This window comes from Podarcis pityusensis (genome assembly GCF_964106645.2).
Source record: "Podarcis pityusensis genome assembly, chromosome: 4".
Taxonomy (NCBI): domain Eukaryota; kingdom Metazoa; phylum Chordata; class Lepidosauria; order Squamata; family Lacertidae; genus Podarcis; species Podarcis pityusensis.
In genome coordinates, this window is record NC_138027.1 from 72,926,040 (window position 1) to 72,944,643 (window position 18,604).

Below are 18,604 nucleotides of genomic sequence, written 5' to 3' on the forward strand. Positions count from 1 at the left end.
CCTATTTGCACTTTCCTGGAATCAATTGCCACTGAACTCAACAGGGCTCACTCCTGCGTCACTCAAGGCACATACGGTGTTGTGTTCAATTGTTGCAACAAAGTACTGTACTTTAAAAGCAAAACAAAAGAAGAATGCCTTTTCAACAAAGAAGAGTTGTCATGCAAGAAATCTATAAAGCCATAGGTGTCTGTGTATTTCAAAATTAAATTAGTGGCAAAGCAACAAAGGTAGATTTTGTGTTCCTTTATGGTCACCAAGAGGCCTATGCTTTTTCAAACTAAAAAACCCTGTTTTTTAGCATGGTTTTAACAGTTTTAGAATGCTTCCTTTTAAAAACTTCAGATGTGTTCGTTGCCCTGGACTCTTTTGGGAGGAACAGAGGGATATACAGTAAATTCAATAAATAAAAATGTTCGAAAGATAAACACTCACCCATTTATTATGCAGTGTTCTGGGACATTACTGCCCTTGCTATATTTTAACCTACTTCTTATAAACCTCAGTTTCATGTAGACACCTATCTGAATGGCATGTACCACTTTGTATGTTTAGATTAAGGTGGATGCATTAATGCTTATTATATTTTTATTGTAGGCTGATGGGTTTCTTTTTTCTTTCCTCTCACTCTTCGCCTCTCATTCTTTTTTAAACCCCCCTTTCTTTCTTTGTTATTTCAAATATCAATTAAAAAGAAATCACTTTTTCAACTTTTTGGGATTCTACCTGTGAAAAACAGATTGCGTTAACTTTTTTCTCAACTGTCCAGAAAAAAAAATACTCACTTTATCATACAGCATCCATCCTATGTATTTCAAGTAACTATCCGTTAAGAACCGATCAGGATAAGTTGTCATCCAACAGGCAATTTCTTCAATGCAAATGGCCCGGATTTCTGGAATAATATCACTTTAAAATAAAATAAAAATGGAACACTGTTCACTGTTTAATTGCAATACAGATTTTTGTTAAGGAAAAAATGCAACAGAACAAAAGTATTCTTGAAACGTTATTTTAAAAATTCTATTACTTGCTATCACTTAAGCAATATGTGAGGGCAGGCAGTAGAATGTGTGAACATTCTATCAAAAAGTACTGTGCTTGAGGCCATGCAAAGTGACATGAAACCTTCAATCACATATGCAGGACCATTACTTGATGTTGCAGAATATGCATATTCTGTGACGGAGCCCCAAGGAGAATGAATCCCATCATCCAGTCTGTCCTTGAGATGCCCATATCCTGACCAGAGACTCCTTCCAAGTACATAAAAGTTTCTTACCGATAGCGTTGCAAAAAGGTCCCTTTGAAAATAGCATTCATCATGTTCTCTATGTCCAGGTGTTTCTGTTCATACTGAAATGAAAACAATTGAACAGTCTCTTCCTATAGGCAAGGCCTTATTTCTATGCTTAATCTCATTTTACTGAAATTGCACAGATTAAATACCACCTCATTTTTTTCATATTGAGATATAATGAAATGTTGGAAGGGATAAGGATACAACAGAAGCTAGTTATATATTTTTTCCTTTCCTCAATAACTCAAATAGACTACCTGCTTCATCACTAGTATTTATTTAACCTGTTGGTTCACATCTTAATCTTCACTTGTAAATGAATAGCGGAACAACAGGGCTAATGTTATCCCATAATCAAATGTAATGCTTGCCTGTACAATTTTTTACACTTTTTATTAATCAAAACTGTGATGACTGTGGTAATCGGCTTGGTTCTATGTTCTAAGTATAGATAAAGACATAGCCTTGTGTGTGAGGGGGGGAGCAGGAATACTTGGTTTTTTCCTTTCAAAAATGGCTGAAAGCAAGGCCAAGGGTTTCAGGGTGATCTCGCTCTCCAAGATGCAGGAAAGACTGGAACAAGATAAGGATGGATGCTGGGGTTGGAGGAAGAAGATGTGTGTAAACACTGACAACACAGCTGATCTGATGCAACTACTGAACTTTGGATGGCACAGTTAAAAAAAAACCCTTCAGGAAAATAGTCCAGACAGCCACAAACAAGACTGTTGGAACTAAGAACAGCTCTATGGGGAAATTCCCCCTTAAGGAGCAAAGGACCATGTCAGCACCTGGTGGGGGCAAGGAATTATATTATTATTACTTATTATTATTATTATTATTACTACTACTACTACTACCCCACCCATCTGGCTGGGTTTCCCCTTTTTTATTAATAATAAAAAGTGATAAAACTTCAAACATTAAAAAGTTCTCTAAACAGGGCTGCCTTCAGATGCCTTCTAAAAGTCAGATAGTTGTTTATTTCCTTGACATCTGATGGGAGGGTGTTCCACAGGGCGGGCGCCACTACCAAGAAGGCCCTCTGCTTGGTTCCCTGTAGCTTCACTTCTCACAGTGAGGGAACTGCCAGAAGGCCCTCAGAGCTGGACCTCAGTGTCTGGGATGAACTGGGCTGGGTGGAGATGCTACTTTAGGGAATAGGAGAGCATGCCAAAAAGACAAACCAAGTCGTGGCTATGTCTAGGGGGTAGTGGCCATCAAACTCCAGAACCACATCACAAGCCAACTCCACCTCACAACGAACTGGAGATCAAACAGCATGTGCACACCTGAACTCCAGCCTTGGGAACAGAGTCAGATAAAACTAAAGGCTGGCCACTTTTAGGTGTGTGGTTGTAAATACGCATGAATTAGTACTGTAACAATTTTTTAAAAATTAGGAAACCCGCTGCTAGCTAAGAGCTCTGTTTAAGTGTGGTAACCAGAAGGATTGTTACTGGAAATAAAGGAAGCTTCATTTAGAAACTTTACTTGGGGAAAAAATCCTGCGGTCTTAGGTCTTCCCCCACCCCCCCACTGGAGTCACCCACTACCAGGTAAAGTGGTCTGATCACTCACTAAAGCAAAGGCTATTGGATAACTTTGCGATCCTCCACCCAAGTAATCCATGCCTTTTCACACCACAAATGCCATCTTGTTTCGGGATTGTCACACTCTGAGTGAATACACATGACTGGCACATGAGTTTTGAGAGTCTTTAGGGGGCCCTGTACCAGTATTCAACGCAACCTTCACATTCTAGCACCATGTTGCAATATGGTGAAACAAACAACACTATGCCAATCAGTTATTCAGAATTCATTTCCTCTCCTTAGATTGGGAGAATAGGAAAACGTTTGGGGTGAGCCGCTCACTGCCGACCACCTCAAATTGAAATCCAGTAACCAGCAATTACAAATAGGCATTTTTACAAACTGTCATCGATTTCCAAGGGGAAATTTCTCCTACCTCTTTTTTCTTCTTCTCTAGCTGGTCCAGTCTAGTATTGGTCCTTTTGCCTGTAGTCCTGCTTTTTTCTACCTCGTATAATCTTTCCAGGTTATGCTTGCTGACATCTATACTTACAATGAGGTTTACAAGTGCTGTTAGAAGCTTCATAGCTGGAAACAAAGAAAAATCCATAAATTTTATGTGTTTCAAAAAACTTTTTTGAAGTACTCAGGACATTGGGTACAACATTATGTTTGAAGACTGGGAAAGGTTATGGACCACTGGTATGAAATTTACGGCATGTAATGCCTTGAAAGAGAATATTATGAAAATGATATACAGGTGGTACATGACCCCAGTCAAGCTTGCTAAGATATATCATTTGTCTGACAATAAATGTTGGAAATGTAAGGAGGCTGAAGGGACATTCTTTCACCTCTGGTGGACTTGCCCAAAAGTGAAGGTCTTCTGGGAAATGATTCATAATGAGTTAAAAAAGGTGTTTAAATACACCTTTCCCAAGAAACCAGAGGCCTTTCTCCTGGGCATTGTCGGCCAGAAGGTGTTAAAGAAGGATAGAACTTTTTATATGTATGCTACAACAGCAGCAAGAATACTAATTGCAAAATATTGGAAGACACAAGATTTGCCCACACTGGAAGAGTGGCAGACGCAGTTGATGGACTATATGGAATTGGCCGAAATGACTGGCAGAATCCGAGATTTGGGAGAAGAAACAATGGAAGAGGATTGGAAAAAATTCAAAGACTATCTACAAAAATATTATAAGTTATATGAATGTTAAGAGTTTGCATGATTTAGAAAATTTAGCTTCAGCAATAAGATTCGGTGATATGGAAACTAAGTTATAATTATGAAAGGACTAATGTTTAAAGTAACATCATATTTATTTTAAGGTAAAGTAATCAGATAATAAGTATTTTAAACATAAAGTATAACTATTTGAAAGTACAAAAGAATGCATGAAACAAGGTAATAATTTGCTGATATCTTTATTGTAAAGAATGCAGGGTGAGGGAGATGTGGGGAAGTCCAGTTGGTTATGAGGAAACACTCTGGAAAAATGGTTTTCTTTTGCTTTTTTTTTCTTTTTCTACTACTGTTATTTTCTTATGCTGACTGTACATCTGTATCTGAAAAAAGTAATAAAAATATTTTAAAAAAAAACTTTTTTGAAGTAGTCATTTTGCTTCATTGCTTGATCAAAATCATGGATGTGAGTTGTATAATTTGTATTGGTTATGGAATTATTTTCTTTTCTTGGAATAAAAGTAATGAGTTCTTGGTCCCTTTTTTTACTTAATATTTTGGCAGAGGTTTATTTTACAATACATAATCAGGAACTCCTAATGTGATTAAAATATGACCAGTGACTACTTTATATATTTGTTAATGTTTATCTTGAAGTTTTGCAGTCACTACCGAGTAAACTATACTCTGAAACTTCCCACAATAGTGACCCGAACAGCTGAAATGAGAGATGTGGGGAAACTGGCAAGGTCTCCTTTTTTAACTGCTGCAGCGCTGTGATCGGAAAAGCTGCACCATACGAAAATCAGGCTGACCGGAATAGACCTGCTGACAACCTATCCCTGCTCAAACCCTACACCAGGCATGTCCAAAGTCCATTGTGGGGGCCTAATCCGGCCCACCAGTCAGTTTAATCCGGCCTCTGTGGCTGTTTATTTCCTGGTCGGCCCTTTGGTCGGTCCTCAGGGCCCTTCACTTCATCAAATCTGGCCCTCTTAAAAGTTTGGACACCCCTGCCCTACACCTTAACCGGCTTCACCAGTACAAGCTACCAAATGTACTACTTCTGAAAAATCTTGACAGGTCCAGTTGTGCCTACCTGCTAATGTGCTGGTGTGCCGGAATGCTCTGACCATGGACTCTGCCAGGCCCGAAAGGAGAGAGATGATGGTGTCCATCAAATAGTTGTCATAGAGGATACTGAACTGACACTGCTGCACCAATACGGAAGTGAAATCGCAAAAATTAGTCCTGAACTTCTTCCAGTAGGGCCCTGCCTTCACGAGCGGGTAGTCCTTATCATCCTACAAGAGGTGTAAAACAAGTTGTTAATTAAATCTGTATACCGCCTGATACCCACAGGTCTCAGGGTGGTTCACAGGGTAAAATCACAATATAAAAACACAAAATACATAATCAAAATACAAAACCAGAAACCACCCAACAACCCCCTATGACAAAAACTTATCCTACTTATTTATCATGATTATTTGAGTTATTGCCCACCCTTCACCATAAGAACTTCCAAAGGTAGTGGAATGACCAAGAGTGCACCCTCTGCTGATCTTAACACCAAATACGTTCTGTAAGGAAGGAAGGAATCTTTCACGTTTTTTGGTGCCTACATCCAACGCTAATGTGAGCACCTTGAATTGGGACTTCGGAACAAACTGACATCCACAGTGCAGCTGTTTCAAAACAGATATTATGGGAATTGTAAAAGGGACCACAGGAAGTAGTAATCTGGCTGCTGCATTTTGGACCAGTTGAAGTTCCTGAGTCATCTTCAAGAGTGGTTCCATATACAGTCTGGAAGTTCACAGAGCATGGAGTACAGTGACCAAGTGTATGGGAAATGCATCCAGAAGACAAAAATGTACCAAAGAGTTAGTGATCTGACACGGTTACCCTTCCTGCCTGTTCCTTCCCCCAAGCTCACTGCACAAAATAATACAGTCGTACCTTGGAAGTCGAATGAAATCCATTCCAGAAGTCCGTTCGACTTCCAAAACGGTCGGAAACCAAAGTATGGCTTCTGACTGACTGCAGGAAGTTCCTACAGCTAATTGAAAGCCCCATCAGTCGTTAGGCTTCCAAAAATAGCTTGCAAACTGGAACAGTCACTTCCGGGTTTGAGGCGTTCAGAAGGCAAAATGTTCAAGAACTAAGCTGTTTGAAAACCAAGGTAGGACTGTACTGTACAAGAGATTAGCACTGTACTAGAAGGATCCTCTGGTCACTACATTTTGTAAGAGTGTGTTCCATAGTTTAACTACTTCCGATTTTTAGCTTCACTAGATAAACTCAAGTTCTAGTGCTGTGAGCAAGAGGAAAGCTTCTCCCCATCCTCTTCTGATGCACATGGAATTCTGTACAAGTTACTTTCCATGCACAGAACTAATACGGCTAAAAGCCAGCCCAAGCAGCAGCTGCCACCTTAGCCCTCATCATCAGCTCAGAGAAGGACTATACTAGCTTCAGGCTTCAGCACTGGAACACTACTTCCCACATCTCCCTCTTCCCTGCACTATGACGGCTGAGGGTGGCAGTCTGATCCAGGAATATAATCAAAGGAGCACTGCCTAGGTCTTAAGTTTCGCAACAATCCTCACTGATTGTCTGTGTTTTGCCTCCTTGCATGAAGGTCATTCTGGACTATTTGGTTAAAGGGAAGAGAGCTGAAGAGTGCTATGCAACTCAGTGGAAAGAGGAAGCAGGAGACATTGCTAATAATTTTGCAAAACGGGTAATAAATGAATAACTAGAGCACTCCCGTTGGGAGTTTTACACATCTCAAAACTGGCTTATGCTCACAGAAAGACCCTGGAATCAGTTTTGGGATAGGTAAAGCAGCGAAAAAAACAGCCTTGTTGAAGCTTGATCTGGCCTGTGACTGGATAGGATACACCCTGGGAACCCCCAGTACCCTATCATAAGTTCCAATGGAAGAGAGGCGGAATATAAAAGAAATGCAAAGCGTTACCATATCCACTGGCCAAGTAACCGTCAAGATCCAGGGATAGGCCATGAACTTTTTATACTGCAATCCAGTTGCCTACAAGATATAGAGAGGCAAAACAGAATTGAAGCAACAGCATTGCCAAACAAATATAATTAACAGGAATAAACAAGCACAGTAAAACCCAAGTTTTTAAGGTTCACCGTGACCTCATGTGCAAAGCTGTGTGCAATAGCTAAAGTCAGCTAAAGGGTAGGCTACTTGTGCACGGTGCAACACCAATAAAGCTAAGGATCTGGGTGACTGAACAAAGCTTTCATTCCTTTGAGAGTAAGTGGGATCAGATGCTGTTATCCTTGTGCCAAGCTGATACCCACTGTAGCACATAATACCTCCCACTCCACACAGTTTGGCCAATCATGTATTTTCGCCTGAAAAGCAAAATATATGGATCTGCCTTCTGCACACACATATAGACCCTTTGTTTGTACTCTTGCAGCATGAGCAGTTAACCATTTTGTCAACTGGGAAGCTGGTTTAATATATGACAATGTTCCGAACTGGCAGAGTTTCCCAGCTTGGACAAAACATAAAATTGTGTTTAATTAGATATTTCCAAGTTTAGATATTGCATCGTTTCTTTTAAGATGCATTATATCTATTGATGGGAAGTTATATAAAATTAAACAGTGTTTTTATGGTTTAAGGTTGTTGTTAAACCACTATGATATAGTTATACAATGCAGCGGTGAGTGTGTGTACGTATCTATATATCTATCTATATATTTACAAAATAAACAATTTAAGACTTCTGAATAAGCTTATCTACAATCAGCAGCTTAAAAGTGTTCTCATACAAGCAGAACCCACCTCATCAAATGTCTCTGTCATTTTCTGCATCACATCGCAATTCTGCGAACTTTGGAACATTTCTGCCGTTACCATTCCTACGTAAGTAACCATAGAAATAAAAATTTAACTGAACAAAGTATGCCAGCATAGAGACAAACTCTCTTTTAAAACAAGGTCTCTGAATATACATGACTCTAAAAGCCAGGAATTCCTTCCTAGGTTTGGGAAGGAAACCACAAGGGTTCCAGAACCTTGCCAAAGTCCTCATGCCTCCTTTCCCGAAGTCCATCACCAGGGAACCTGTGATCACAGCTTTCCATGCATGAGATGTGTGTGTAAATAAATAAATTGAGAGTGGACATCCTCTGCCCTTCATTTATCAATGTATTTTTCCCCACCCAGGAAAAGCTGTGATCATGTATGTGAAATAAGCAAATGATGCGAAATACCTGTAATAATATTTCTAGCCAGTCAGGAGGTGGAGGAGAGGAAAGTGGGGGGGGTGCAAATGCAACACTTTGGGGGGGGTCTCAGATGGGAATGTGAAGGCCTAGAAAAAAACCTAGACGGAAATGGAAATGGGGAGAGGGAGTCTCAAATTGTTCCAAGTCTCCCCCACCGCCCAGCTTTCCGATCGTCAGTCCCAGGCTCATTCCAATCCATGCTTGCAGTAGCAGGCCATCAGTGTGGACCATAGTTACTTTCTGATGCATTAAGTTGCTGCCAGTAACCAACAAGGAGAGAGGAAAGGCAGCAGAGAGGTCACTGTGGTGTTGGCGCAGTGGCAAAGCCAATCCAACATTCCCACTGCTACGCCTGCACCGTGCCAGCCTCCCTGCCGCATTGCCCCTCTCCCTCTCTGTTACTGGCAGTGACCTCCACCTCAGGAAGCCAATTAAGCAACACCGCCCCCACCCTACAGGGTATAACCATATGCACACAGTGCTAAAACTAAGAATAGCTAATGCAGTGCCATCTATTTTTGAACTCCCAGGATCCCTGATCCCGCTTGCTGGGGTTGGTGGAAGCTGCTCTCTTACAACATCTGGAAGCACAGTGCAGCCTCCCTCTGTGCTAAAAAACCAACAGTTCAGCGTTTCATGTGAACGCAGCCAATATTTTTAACTTTCCATATCTCATTTTAAATGTGTGACTTATTCTCCAACCACCGGTTAAGACAGCTTTTAAACACAACTATTTGTACTAGTGGGACGTGGGTGGCGCTGTGGGTTAAACCAGAGCCTAGGACTTGCTGATCAGAAGGTCGCGGTTCAAATCCCCGCGACAGGGTAAGCTCCCATTGCTCGGTCCCTGCTCCTGCCCACCTAGCAGTTTGAAAGCACGTCAAAGTGCAAGTAGATAAATAGGTACTGCTCCAGCGGGAAGGTAAAAGGCGTTTCCGTGCACTGCTCTGGTTCACCAGAAGCAGCTTAGTCATGCTGGCCACATGACCCAGAAGCTGTACGCCGGATCCCTCGGCCAATAAAACGAGATGAGTGCCGCAACCCCGGAGTTGGTCATGACTGGACCTAATGGTCAGGGGTCCCTTTACCTATTTGTACTAGTGGTTATGCTCATCTATCTATTTCTCCACTTCTTCTCCTCTGCATTTCTACTCTACCTTTCTGCTTCCACAGCTCTAAATTCAGAACCCGAGTTATATGGAATAGCCACATCTTAGCAAACGCATGCCAGATTCTGAATTAAGAGGATCCCCAAACAGGAATTAGCTTCACACACACACACACACACACACACACATCGTTGCCCTCAGAAAGCATGGGAATAAAAAATTACCTCGGCAACCTGAGCACTGGATGAAGAAGTTGATGAGATCCAGAAGTGCCACATCTCGATCGTTTTTGTAGGCTTCAATCCAGTCATCTACCACAGACTGAACCACATTGCAAAAAGGCAACAGATTAAAAAACTAGAAACAGACAGTATCAAACTCCCGCATAACCTTGGAAGCTGATGTACCTGCATAGCGCTTTTGCCCATGATGACCACCTCAAACAACGTAACTGCTTCAACCACTTCTCCATTTTGCAGCTGGTTTGGCCGTCTACCATCTGAAGGGTGCCTTCTTCTGTTTTCACATTGTTCTCGGATTTTTCTCTTACCTCTCTACAGCAATAAAGCGTTAAGTGGCTGTATGAATGAGCTATCACGGGTCACAGTCAGAAATTTCACCTTACTTTAAACACAATGCCCCTCTATCATTTCTGAAGCTAGAGGTCCCAGTTCAGACACAGGGACTCATGCTAACATCTTTACATTGTAGGAGCTAGGATTGTGGTGCTTAGCATGTGCTCTCCAAATGAAGATTGTAACCATGTGTCCAAATGCCTGAAATCATGCCCGCACACTCAGAAATCAAATGGAATGGTCTCCCTCGGGATGCTGTGGACTCTCCTTCCTTGGAGGTTTTTAAGCAGAGGTTGGACGACCATCTGTCATGGATGTTTTAGCTGAGTTTCCTGCACTGCAGGGGATTGGACTAGAATTCAGTGTTGGCCAAACTTGGCACTCCAGCTGTTTTGGGACTACGACTCCCATCATCCTTAGCGAACAGGACCAGTGGTCAGGATGTTGGGAACTGTAGTCCCAAAACAACTGGAGGGCCAAGTTTGGCCACCACTGGACTAGATGAACCTTGGGGTCCCTTCCAACTCTACAATTCTATTATTCTATGGTGAACAGGCATGTGTCAAGTCAGCCATCCCTTGCGGAGTAAATTCACTTACATTATATGCAACTTAATAGCAAATAATTTCAACTGCATATACTTCAATCAGAGGGAAACTGCAGAAACATAAAAGTAGTAAGGAAAACATGGGGCATCTAGTCCAATTCCTTGCCCTTTCTTTCGTTCTCTCTCCCTCTCCACAAATGTGTGAATGTCTGGAAATTCATTGGTGAATGATGATACTCAGTGACACTCAACATTCATTTATGTATACCTAAAAATTGTAAGGCGGGAAGAGATCTATTTATGGGCATGCACAAATATCATGTGAGATTGTTTGCGTTGGTATGGGACTACTGACATTCAACAGTTGTACACAATATAAATCATTGTTGTAGACAATACAAGTTGTAGACAATATAAATCACCTGTATACCCAATCTAACCCTAAGTTCTGCGTACAATACAACAAGATCCCGGGAAGCACATTCCTTCTCCTGTCCACTTAGTGAAATTATAGAACATAACAGAAACTTACAAAAGTTTTAACATTGCCATTTCTCAAGCAGCTGCCGTTCTGCACTGTAGATTCAGAGACAACCTCCTCATGGATCCCATTTTCTCTGAGTCATTAGAAGAAGAAAAAGAAAGATCGTTTGAAGAAAGAGAGCAATCTCTATTGAGTTGCGGGCTTTAAGAACTGTTATCCTAGAGTTCCCTCCACACGTCCTTTATTTTGTGTATTCATGATTATTAACGCTCCTGATGGTATCAAGGTGGTTATATGTGATGCTTCTTTCAATACTGTTTGTGCCTGTAAAAGTTCTGGGGTGGACATACAGCTTTGTTTGCAATCAGTGCACGTTCTGTAGTTTCCTGCTGAAATCCTGTAACTTTTCATACCATAAATATTCCAGGGGTGTGTGTCCTATTTCTGTCACATTCTAGTGCAAGAGTGCCCCCTCCAGATGGCAATAATACGGTAACATGGGGAAAGCATCACAGAATAACCAATCAAGTTTAATGATGTGCACACAGTCTAGTACGAATCCACTGATAACAAACTACTGTTACACCAATGACATGTTGCAGAATATACCCACTAAAAAAAAAAAAATCACCTATCTGGAGGGATGATAAAACTGCAATCCTATACAATTATTTGGGAATAATTAAGTTCTGATGAACTCCAGTTCATCAGAACTTAATTATTCCCAAATAATTGTATAGGATTGCAGCATTATCATCCCTCCAGATATACATATACATATATATCCTATATATATATATATATATATATATATATATATATATATATATAGAGGATTGCACTTTAAGGTGCTTTTGAGGACCAAGTTGCTACTTAAGCTGACTCAAAACCCCTGAAAGGAAATGCTGAATATTAGGAGCTAATATTTTATCAGTTTTTAGGGGTTTTTTTAATGTTTTTCTTTTTACAGGGCAAACTAATTAGTTGTCTTGTGTTGTTGCAACTATAGGCAACAAAGGGCCAAACTACACGTTACACAGAAGTCACAACTTCTTATGAATGAAAAGCAACTGCAGGAAACTGCAATCAGGAGCAAAGGGGATGCTGAACCCCTTCCCTGCTTTTTGTCCATTAAAAATTTCCACCAGTCACTTTTTTTTTCCCCACGGAGAAAAAGATATATGTTCCCTTATCATTTTCCCCGTGGGAGACAAAACAGCTTCAAGAGTGGATGTGAAATCCAATGTAGCACAAGAGAGCTTCAACTTACTCTTCTCCCCCTGCAGTCTCCTGCTTGCGCTCCCCCAAAATCTGATCCGTAAGGTTCGGGGACTGTCCAGAACAGATTTTGGAGACACATACGGTTGGAGAAGAAGCTAAACTGGAAGTCCCATTGTACGTGTTGATTTCTGTTGGATGCTGCCCAGCATTTCTTAAACAGACAAAAAGCAAAAGATGTCAGGGTTAAGCAGTCACTCTACCACTTCCACTTTTTATTCATAATATAAATAAACAGGAAACTGTTTACATATTTCCTTTGTAACATCTAGTCTGTTGCATACTATGAAACCATGTCAATGATGCCACTTTGAAATTCACTATACCCTGAAGATTTGGGGGGGGGGTGTTAAATAATCCCAATCACAGAAACTTTTTTGGTCTACCTTCTTAAAACAAAACAAAACCTATCCTTTTTTCAAGTGAATTAGAGTTCTATAAAAATTTCCCAACCTCTGCATGGACAAACACACAGGCTAGCTTACTTGTTTGGGCTTGTGCTGTCTATTAAGATAAAGAAAGAAGTAGCAAATCCAGACACTGCCTTCCTCACTCAAATTAGCACTAATAAATGCCAATGACTCACATGATTTTTACCCTAGCTTTCCTCACTTCTTCCAGGAGATGCTGTTCCAATAGGGTGAATGGATCACTGCCCCACCAACCTCAGTCTGCCCTCAACTAGCCCCCAACCTGTCTGCCTTCTTTCTTAAAATTGTCACCTTCCACCCTTAGTCTCTGTGACATCCTTATAGAACTCAACGGAGGTGAAGATGGGTGTAAACCTAGCATTAGTTCACCCTGCCTTGTTGATGAATTTTGGAAGACAGTTGGTAGTTCACCACACCTCAACCAGTGTGAGGTATCAGACGAGCATGCAGTGCCCCAGGAGAGCCTTTAGAGATTATCTGCTCCCAGCAGAACAGCTTCCTCCAGAGTCCCCAGTTAAGGGGGAAACTCCTCTCCCATACTGCTCAAAGTAGCAAAGTGATTGTTGCCTCCAGGGACAAGACAAAGCTAAACACTACTATCTACTATATACTGTCCCTTCTGGTCTTTGAACAGATCCACAAACACTATCACCATGCTATCTAACACTGCTGTGTAAAAAAACAACAACCAGCCTCTTCCCCTGACTCTCAGAGATTCAGAGTCAGACCCTAGAACAAGGATGTAATGAGATACATGCCCTACAGACTATTATGTCTGCCTCTACGTTCCTGAACCAATGGGAGGGTGAATGATTCTACAAGTCATAAACTCGACCTTGCTGGTGTTGATAGGTAACTCAGGGCACCTGTCACTCTTATCTCAGAGCATCCAGAATGCACAGGGGATGTGCTAACTCAAGACATGGGTCAAACACTCTGTAATTTAACCCACTGTTCACATTACACCAAGATGCTGGTCAGTGGTTCTGGCTTTGCCTATCTTTGGCCTTCTCGTCCAATGGGCACCAGCCACCACTACTTCTGTCCACATGCAACTTTACACGTTACATATGTCTCAAAGCGAGAAGTGCTTACATACTTTGCAGCTATTCAACCAAAGCAAAATAGGAGAGGGTATACGCTTTACATCATGGGGCCGTGGGGCGGGGAGGGTATTTAACTCTCCATCCATAAATCAGTCTCTAGCTTCCTTTAACCTCTGCTTCACAAATTGAACATACAAACACAAGTCAAAGCAGGGGTCAGCAACCCATAGGCCATATCTGGCTCACCAATGCTTTTCTTCCAATTTGTACAGCATGTGCTGCTGTCTGAAGGAGAAATGGGAGGAAATGCTTCTGACAGGGGAAAGGCTTTGCAAAGTAGGTGTAGCCTATAAGCCTTCTGCTGCCTTCCTCCAAGTTTAAAAAAACAACAACCTGCCATACCAGGCTAAAAGTTAGGGTAAAATAGTCCCACAACCAAAACCAGATGGCTCAACTTCCACTGAACTTTGACCCAAATGCAGGGTACTCAGAAAAAGTTGGAGAGCAACACTGCATGAGCCAGCCATGCCAAGCTAGAGTTTGTGGCTAACTCTTGCTGGGAACATAAACCATGGTCTGAACTTACAAATCTATAGGCAAACTGTGGTTTAGAGGCCACTTGATTGCTACCATTTTGCATTTGGCCAGCATTCCACTTTTTATGGAGGTACCTGCACAAACTACTTTTACCGTCACTCAACTTCCGAGTCAGTTTTGATGATTTGTCAATTCAGACATTATATTCAACAACTTTGGAGTTTGTCCTGGCAACCCTAAATTATTCTAACTCAACCTTCTCCAACCTGGTGTTATATTTTATCCTAGCAGATTCCTTCTTATTTTAACTCTGATCTTACTAAGTTTTGCTGGTGTTGTTAAATGTTAAGATATATTAAACATGAAACTATATAATTGTATCATATTAAAAATATAAACTGACAAGCAACATTTTTAACATATGAGCACACACACACCACTCCAGACCACAAAAAAAAAACCCAACAGGAAACACGTGCTATAAACTTCTCAATAAAAACAACAAGATAAGTTCTGTACGTTACTGTCAAAAGTCTTACTTGTGGTTGGGAAGATTAGCAACGGAATTGGGCTCTGCTATCATTTTCACTACATCCTCTCAGCAGCACAGAAAGCAAGTCATTCTGATCAGACGCTTCATCATGAAAAAGAATATTTGCAACAGCAATTCAAATTCATTTTCTTCAGCTCTCTTCAGAACAGCAGAACTGTACAATTTTTTTTAAAAAAAAGCAGACAATACATACCATAAAATTACAATATGATATGTTAATAGCAGCAGTTCAAAAATATAACAGTACAATTAAATTTTAGCAACATGGCTAAGAGGAGAATCTAATCGGCATTACTTACAATCCCACAAGACAAAAGTCGCTGAAATAATAGCATTTCTGAAGACCAGCCATCATTCAACATGCAGTATGCAATCTTTTGTGTTACACAGAAATCATTATTGAAACATAACCAGAGATTACACTATTTCGCAACATTATTAGGTCAATCATTCATTAATTTCATTTGCATGCCACTCTTCCACAAGAAAAATCCTGCTCAAAGCAGCTTACAACAAAGAAACAGGAATGCATTTCTCCCAGGCCTCTGGTTAAGTGGGAGGGTTACTGTTTTTGTTTGATACTATGTTATGCATTTTTGTGTTCTTATATTGTAAACTGCCCCTGTGATCCTCAGAGGAAGGGCAGCATAAAAATTAAATAAATAAATTTTAAAATTGAGACAAACACTACAGAACAATTTCATAGTAACACAGCAATAATTTCATAACATAGTGTATGTTATAGTAAAACAGTAACATAGTTTTCTTCATAGATACTTTGTGTCTTAAGACAGGAGTGGTAGTACAGTACAGTGGTATCTCGGGATGCGAACGGGATCCGTTCTGGAGCCCCGTTTGCATCCTGAACAGAACATAAAACGCGACTGCGCATCTGCAAGTGTGCAGGTCGTGTTTTGCCGCTTCCGCACATGCGTGTGCCATCATTTTGACCGTCTGCGCATGTGCGAGCGGCGAAACCCAGAAGTAATGTGCTCCGTTACTTCCAGGTTGCCACGGAGCGCAACCCGAAAATACTTATCCTGAAGCATATTTATCCGGAAGTATGACTGTACGAACTTAATCCGTTCCGGAAGTCCGTTCTTAAACCAAAGCATTCTTAAACCAAGGCGTGCTTTCCCATAGCAGCGGGGGACTCAATTTACAAACACACTCGACAGGAAGCAAAACATGTTCTCCTTCCGAGGCAAAGTTCACAAACCAAAACACCTACTTCCGGGTTTGCAGTGTTCTTAATCCAAGTTGCTCATAAACTAAGCTGTTCTAAGCTGTTGTAGCATAGCAACTAGGAGACTAGGTTATGAATCTGTTCAAATCTCACTAGGTGAACTCTCTCCCCGCCACCAACCTCCAGCTTTACTTATCTTTATTGGGCTGTGTGCAAGCCACACATTAAAAGGGCATGACTTCCCCCAAAGTATCCTGAGAGCTGTAGTTTTCTAAGGATGTTATGAATTACCAGGATACTTTAAGGAAGTCAGGTGCTTTTACTATCCCTTCAGGATTGGCATGAGATTAGTGGTTGGGGCCGAAATTGCGTGCAACCAACCCCACAACCTTGCATGCACACACATTGGCAAACATCCCTCCACAACTGATCCAGGCAGACCAGCTGTAATCTGCTTATTAGCCCCACTGCACACACCAAATGAGCAATCAGATGAAGGAAAGAAAGCTATTTGTACCCCGATCTAGGCACCTCAGCACATGTCTGCTTTATTTTTTATCATGTTGTTGTTGCTGTTGTTGTTGCTCTTGTTGCCAAAATGAATGAGGTCTTGGGCTGCAGAACAATGTGCTTAATTAGGCTTCCAAGGTTGCTTAAAAATAACAACTAAACAATGTGCATGAATGCAGGAAAGCACTATACAAAGTTCAGTATTATTATTATTATGCATTGAAGTTTCAAGTCACAGGGAGGCCACCTGTGGCAAAACTTTGATTGGAATACATTTGGGACAGACATACGAAAATGTTTCTTCACATAGGGTGTAATCAAGGAACCACATGTACACCACCCTGTGTTCCATTACGGAAGAAAGGTGCTTAATACAGTGGTACATCTGGTTGCGAACGGGATCCGTTCCGGAGCCCCGTTCAAAACATGAGCAAAACGCAACCCACATCTGCGTGTCTGCGCGTGCCGCAATTCGCCGCTTCTGTGCATGAATACATTTTGAGCGTCTGTGCATGCGTGAGCGGCGAAACCGGAAAGTAACCCTTTCCAGTACTTCCAGGTCTCCACGGGACGCAACCTGAAAAGACATAACCTGAACCGAACGTAACAAGAGGTATGACTGTAGAATAAAAAATAAATATGTGGTTATGATGACCACAGGCTAAGATGTCTTTAAAAGCTGATTAGGGCTAAATGGGACCCTCAAGATTTCATGCCACTAAATAGTTACGAGGGGAGGCTGGCAACAGCCAGGGAGAATGATCACCTTCATAGACCTGCCTGTAGGCCTATTAGATGCACCTGCCTGCAGGAAAGCTGGCCTAGATAGGCCTTTCGTCTGATCCAACAGGTTTCTTCTTACCTCCTTAATTTCTACTGAAATTCTCCAAGTCACTGTCTTTCAACCTAATGTGCCTCAGAAGGTTGTTTTGCCGATAAAATGGGGAATGGAGAACCCTGTACACCGCCTTTGAGTTCCTTGGGAGGAAAAAGTTGGTGGGTAAAGAAAGAAAGAACGAACATTTTACAAGTGGCACAGTGACAAAATTCATTCTACATCTACTTCCTTTGAAACCGTTGCTTCGTGCGTTATGAAATATAATACACAGAAAAAAGAGATTGCTATATAAATACGATTTACCAAAGAGAAAATAATCCCCTTTTAAAAAAGAGATTTTTTTAAAGGGGGGGATGGAGAGAAACCTACAGCTGTTTAGAATAGGGCATATAATTCAGAAAAGGAAATATTTTTACAGTTATCATGACTGCAGCTAAAGAGGAAGTACAACCCCAATACGGAATGATTACTATGATTATCATTAATTATACCCCGCCCATCTGGCTAGGTTTCCCCAGCCAGGGCAAAGGAAAGTATGTTCGTGGGAAGGAGCAAGGCAAGATTTGAATGCAAAAAAAAGATATTCCCAAACAACAAGATGAGATTGTCGTCATTCGGGGGGGCGGGGGGTTGAGACTCCTGTGTCCTTAACCACACCAGAAAATCAACAGGTACAAATTTCACACGGGGCAGGTGGGTGGGAGGGGCCGCAATAGGGTGCAAAAAACTTCCAGCGGTTGAATTCCTGCCCTGTTCGGAAACTCCCACCCAACCTTGTAAGCTGCGAAGAGGCTGCGAAGTGGAGCAGAGCGCAACGAAGCGGGAGAAGCAGGAGCAGAAAGGAAGAGAAATTCGCCGCGCAAGGCGGAAAGAGATGGAAAGGGGCGACGACCGAGAACGCGGCGGGTCACGCGCGCGGAGCGTTGCGCAAGCAAGGGAGCCAACGGCGTCGCGCAAGCGCGTCCCTCCTCAGCCCGGACACTACCCGCCCGCCCGCCCGCGAGCGCGCCCCCCTACCCTTCTGCTGGCCGACAACGGCCCAGGCGAAGGCCCGGTTCTGACACGGGCGGAGCGGCCCGCCCCGGCGTTCAATCACAGCAGCGGCACGAGCCCCGCCCTCAAAAGTCGCTCGAAGCTCCCCGATCCCTCCTCATCACGTGCCGCGACTTACCCAATAGGAACGAGATTTCCGCTTTGGAACGCTCTTCCTT

The 18,604-nt window shown here is 41.9% G+C and overlaps 1 protein-coding gene across 5 annotated transcripts in view; it reads right to left on the reverse strand.

The window, feature by feature from the left end:
- Positions 1–18,546, reverse strand: part of LOC308474807 (cohesin subunit SA-2-like) — a 58,705-nt gene extending 40,159 nt beyond the window's left edge. The window contains exons 1-13 of one of the 5 annotated variants that reach the window (XM_081001290.1): positions 18,411–18,536; positions 17,418–17,533; positions 14,846–15,013; positions 12,285–12,446; positions 11,063–11,147; positions 9,816–9,962; positions 9,633–9,729; positions 7,854–7,930; positions 7,008–7,079; positions 5,124–5,328; positions 3,272–3,423; positions 1,283–1,356; positions 786–909 (exon numbers count right to left, since the gene is read on the reverse strand). In XM_081001290.1, coding sequence (XP_080857416.1) covers positions 786–909; positions 1,283–1,356; positions 3,272–3,423; positions 5,124–5,328; positions 7,008–7,079; positions 7,854–7,930; positions 9,633–9,729; positions 9,816–9,962; positions 11,063–11,147; positions 12,285–12,446; positions 14,846–14,889 — 1,239 coding nt within the window. In that variant the 5' untranslated portion in view covers positions 14,890–15,013; positions 17,418–17,533; positions 18,411–18,536. Of the gene's footprint in view, positions 1–785; positions 910–1,282; positions 1,357–3,271; positions 3,424–5,123; positions 5,329–7,007; positions 7,080–7,853; positions 7,931–9,632; positions 9,730–9,815; positions 9,963–11,062; positions 11,148–12,284; positions 12,447–14,845; positions 15,014–17,417; positions 17,534–18,410 lie in introns of all 5 variants that reach the window. The other 4 variants (XM_081001288.1, XM_081001291.1, XM_081001292.1 and 1 more) reach the window with 4 other exon arrangements.
- Between the last annotated feature and the right edge of the window lie 58 nt (positions 18,547–18,604).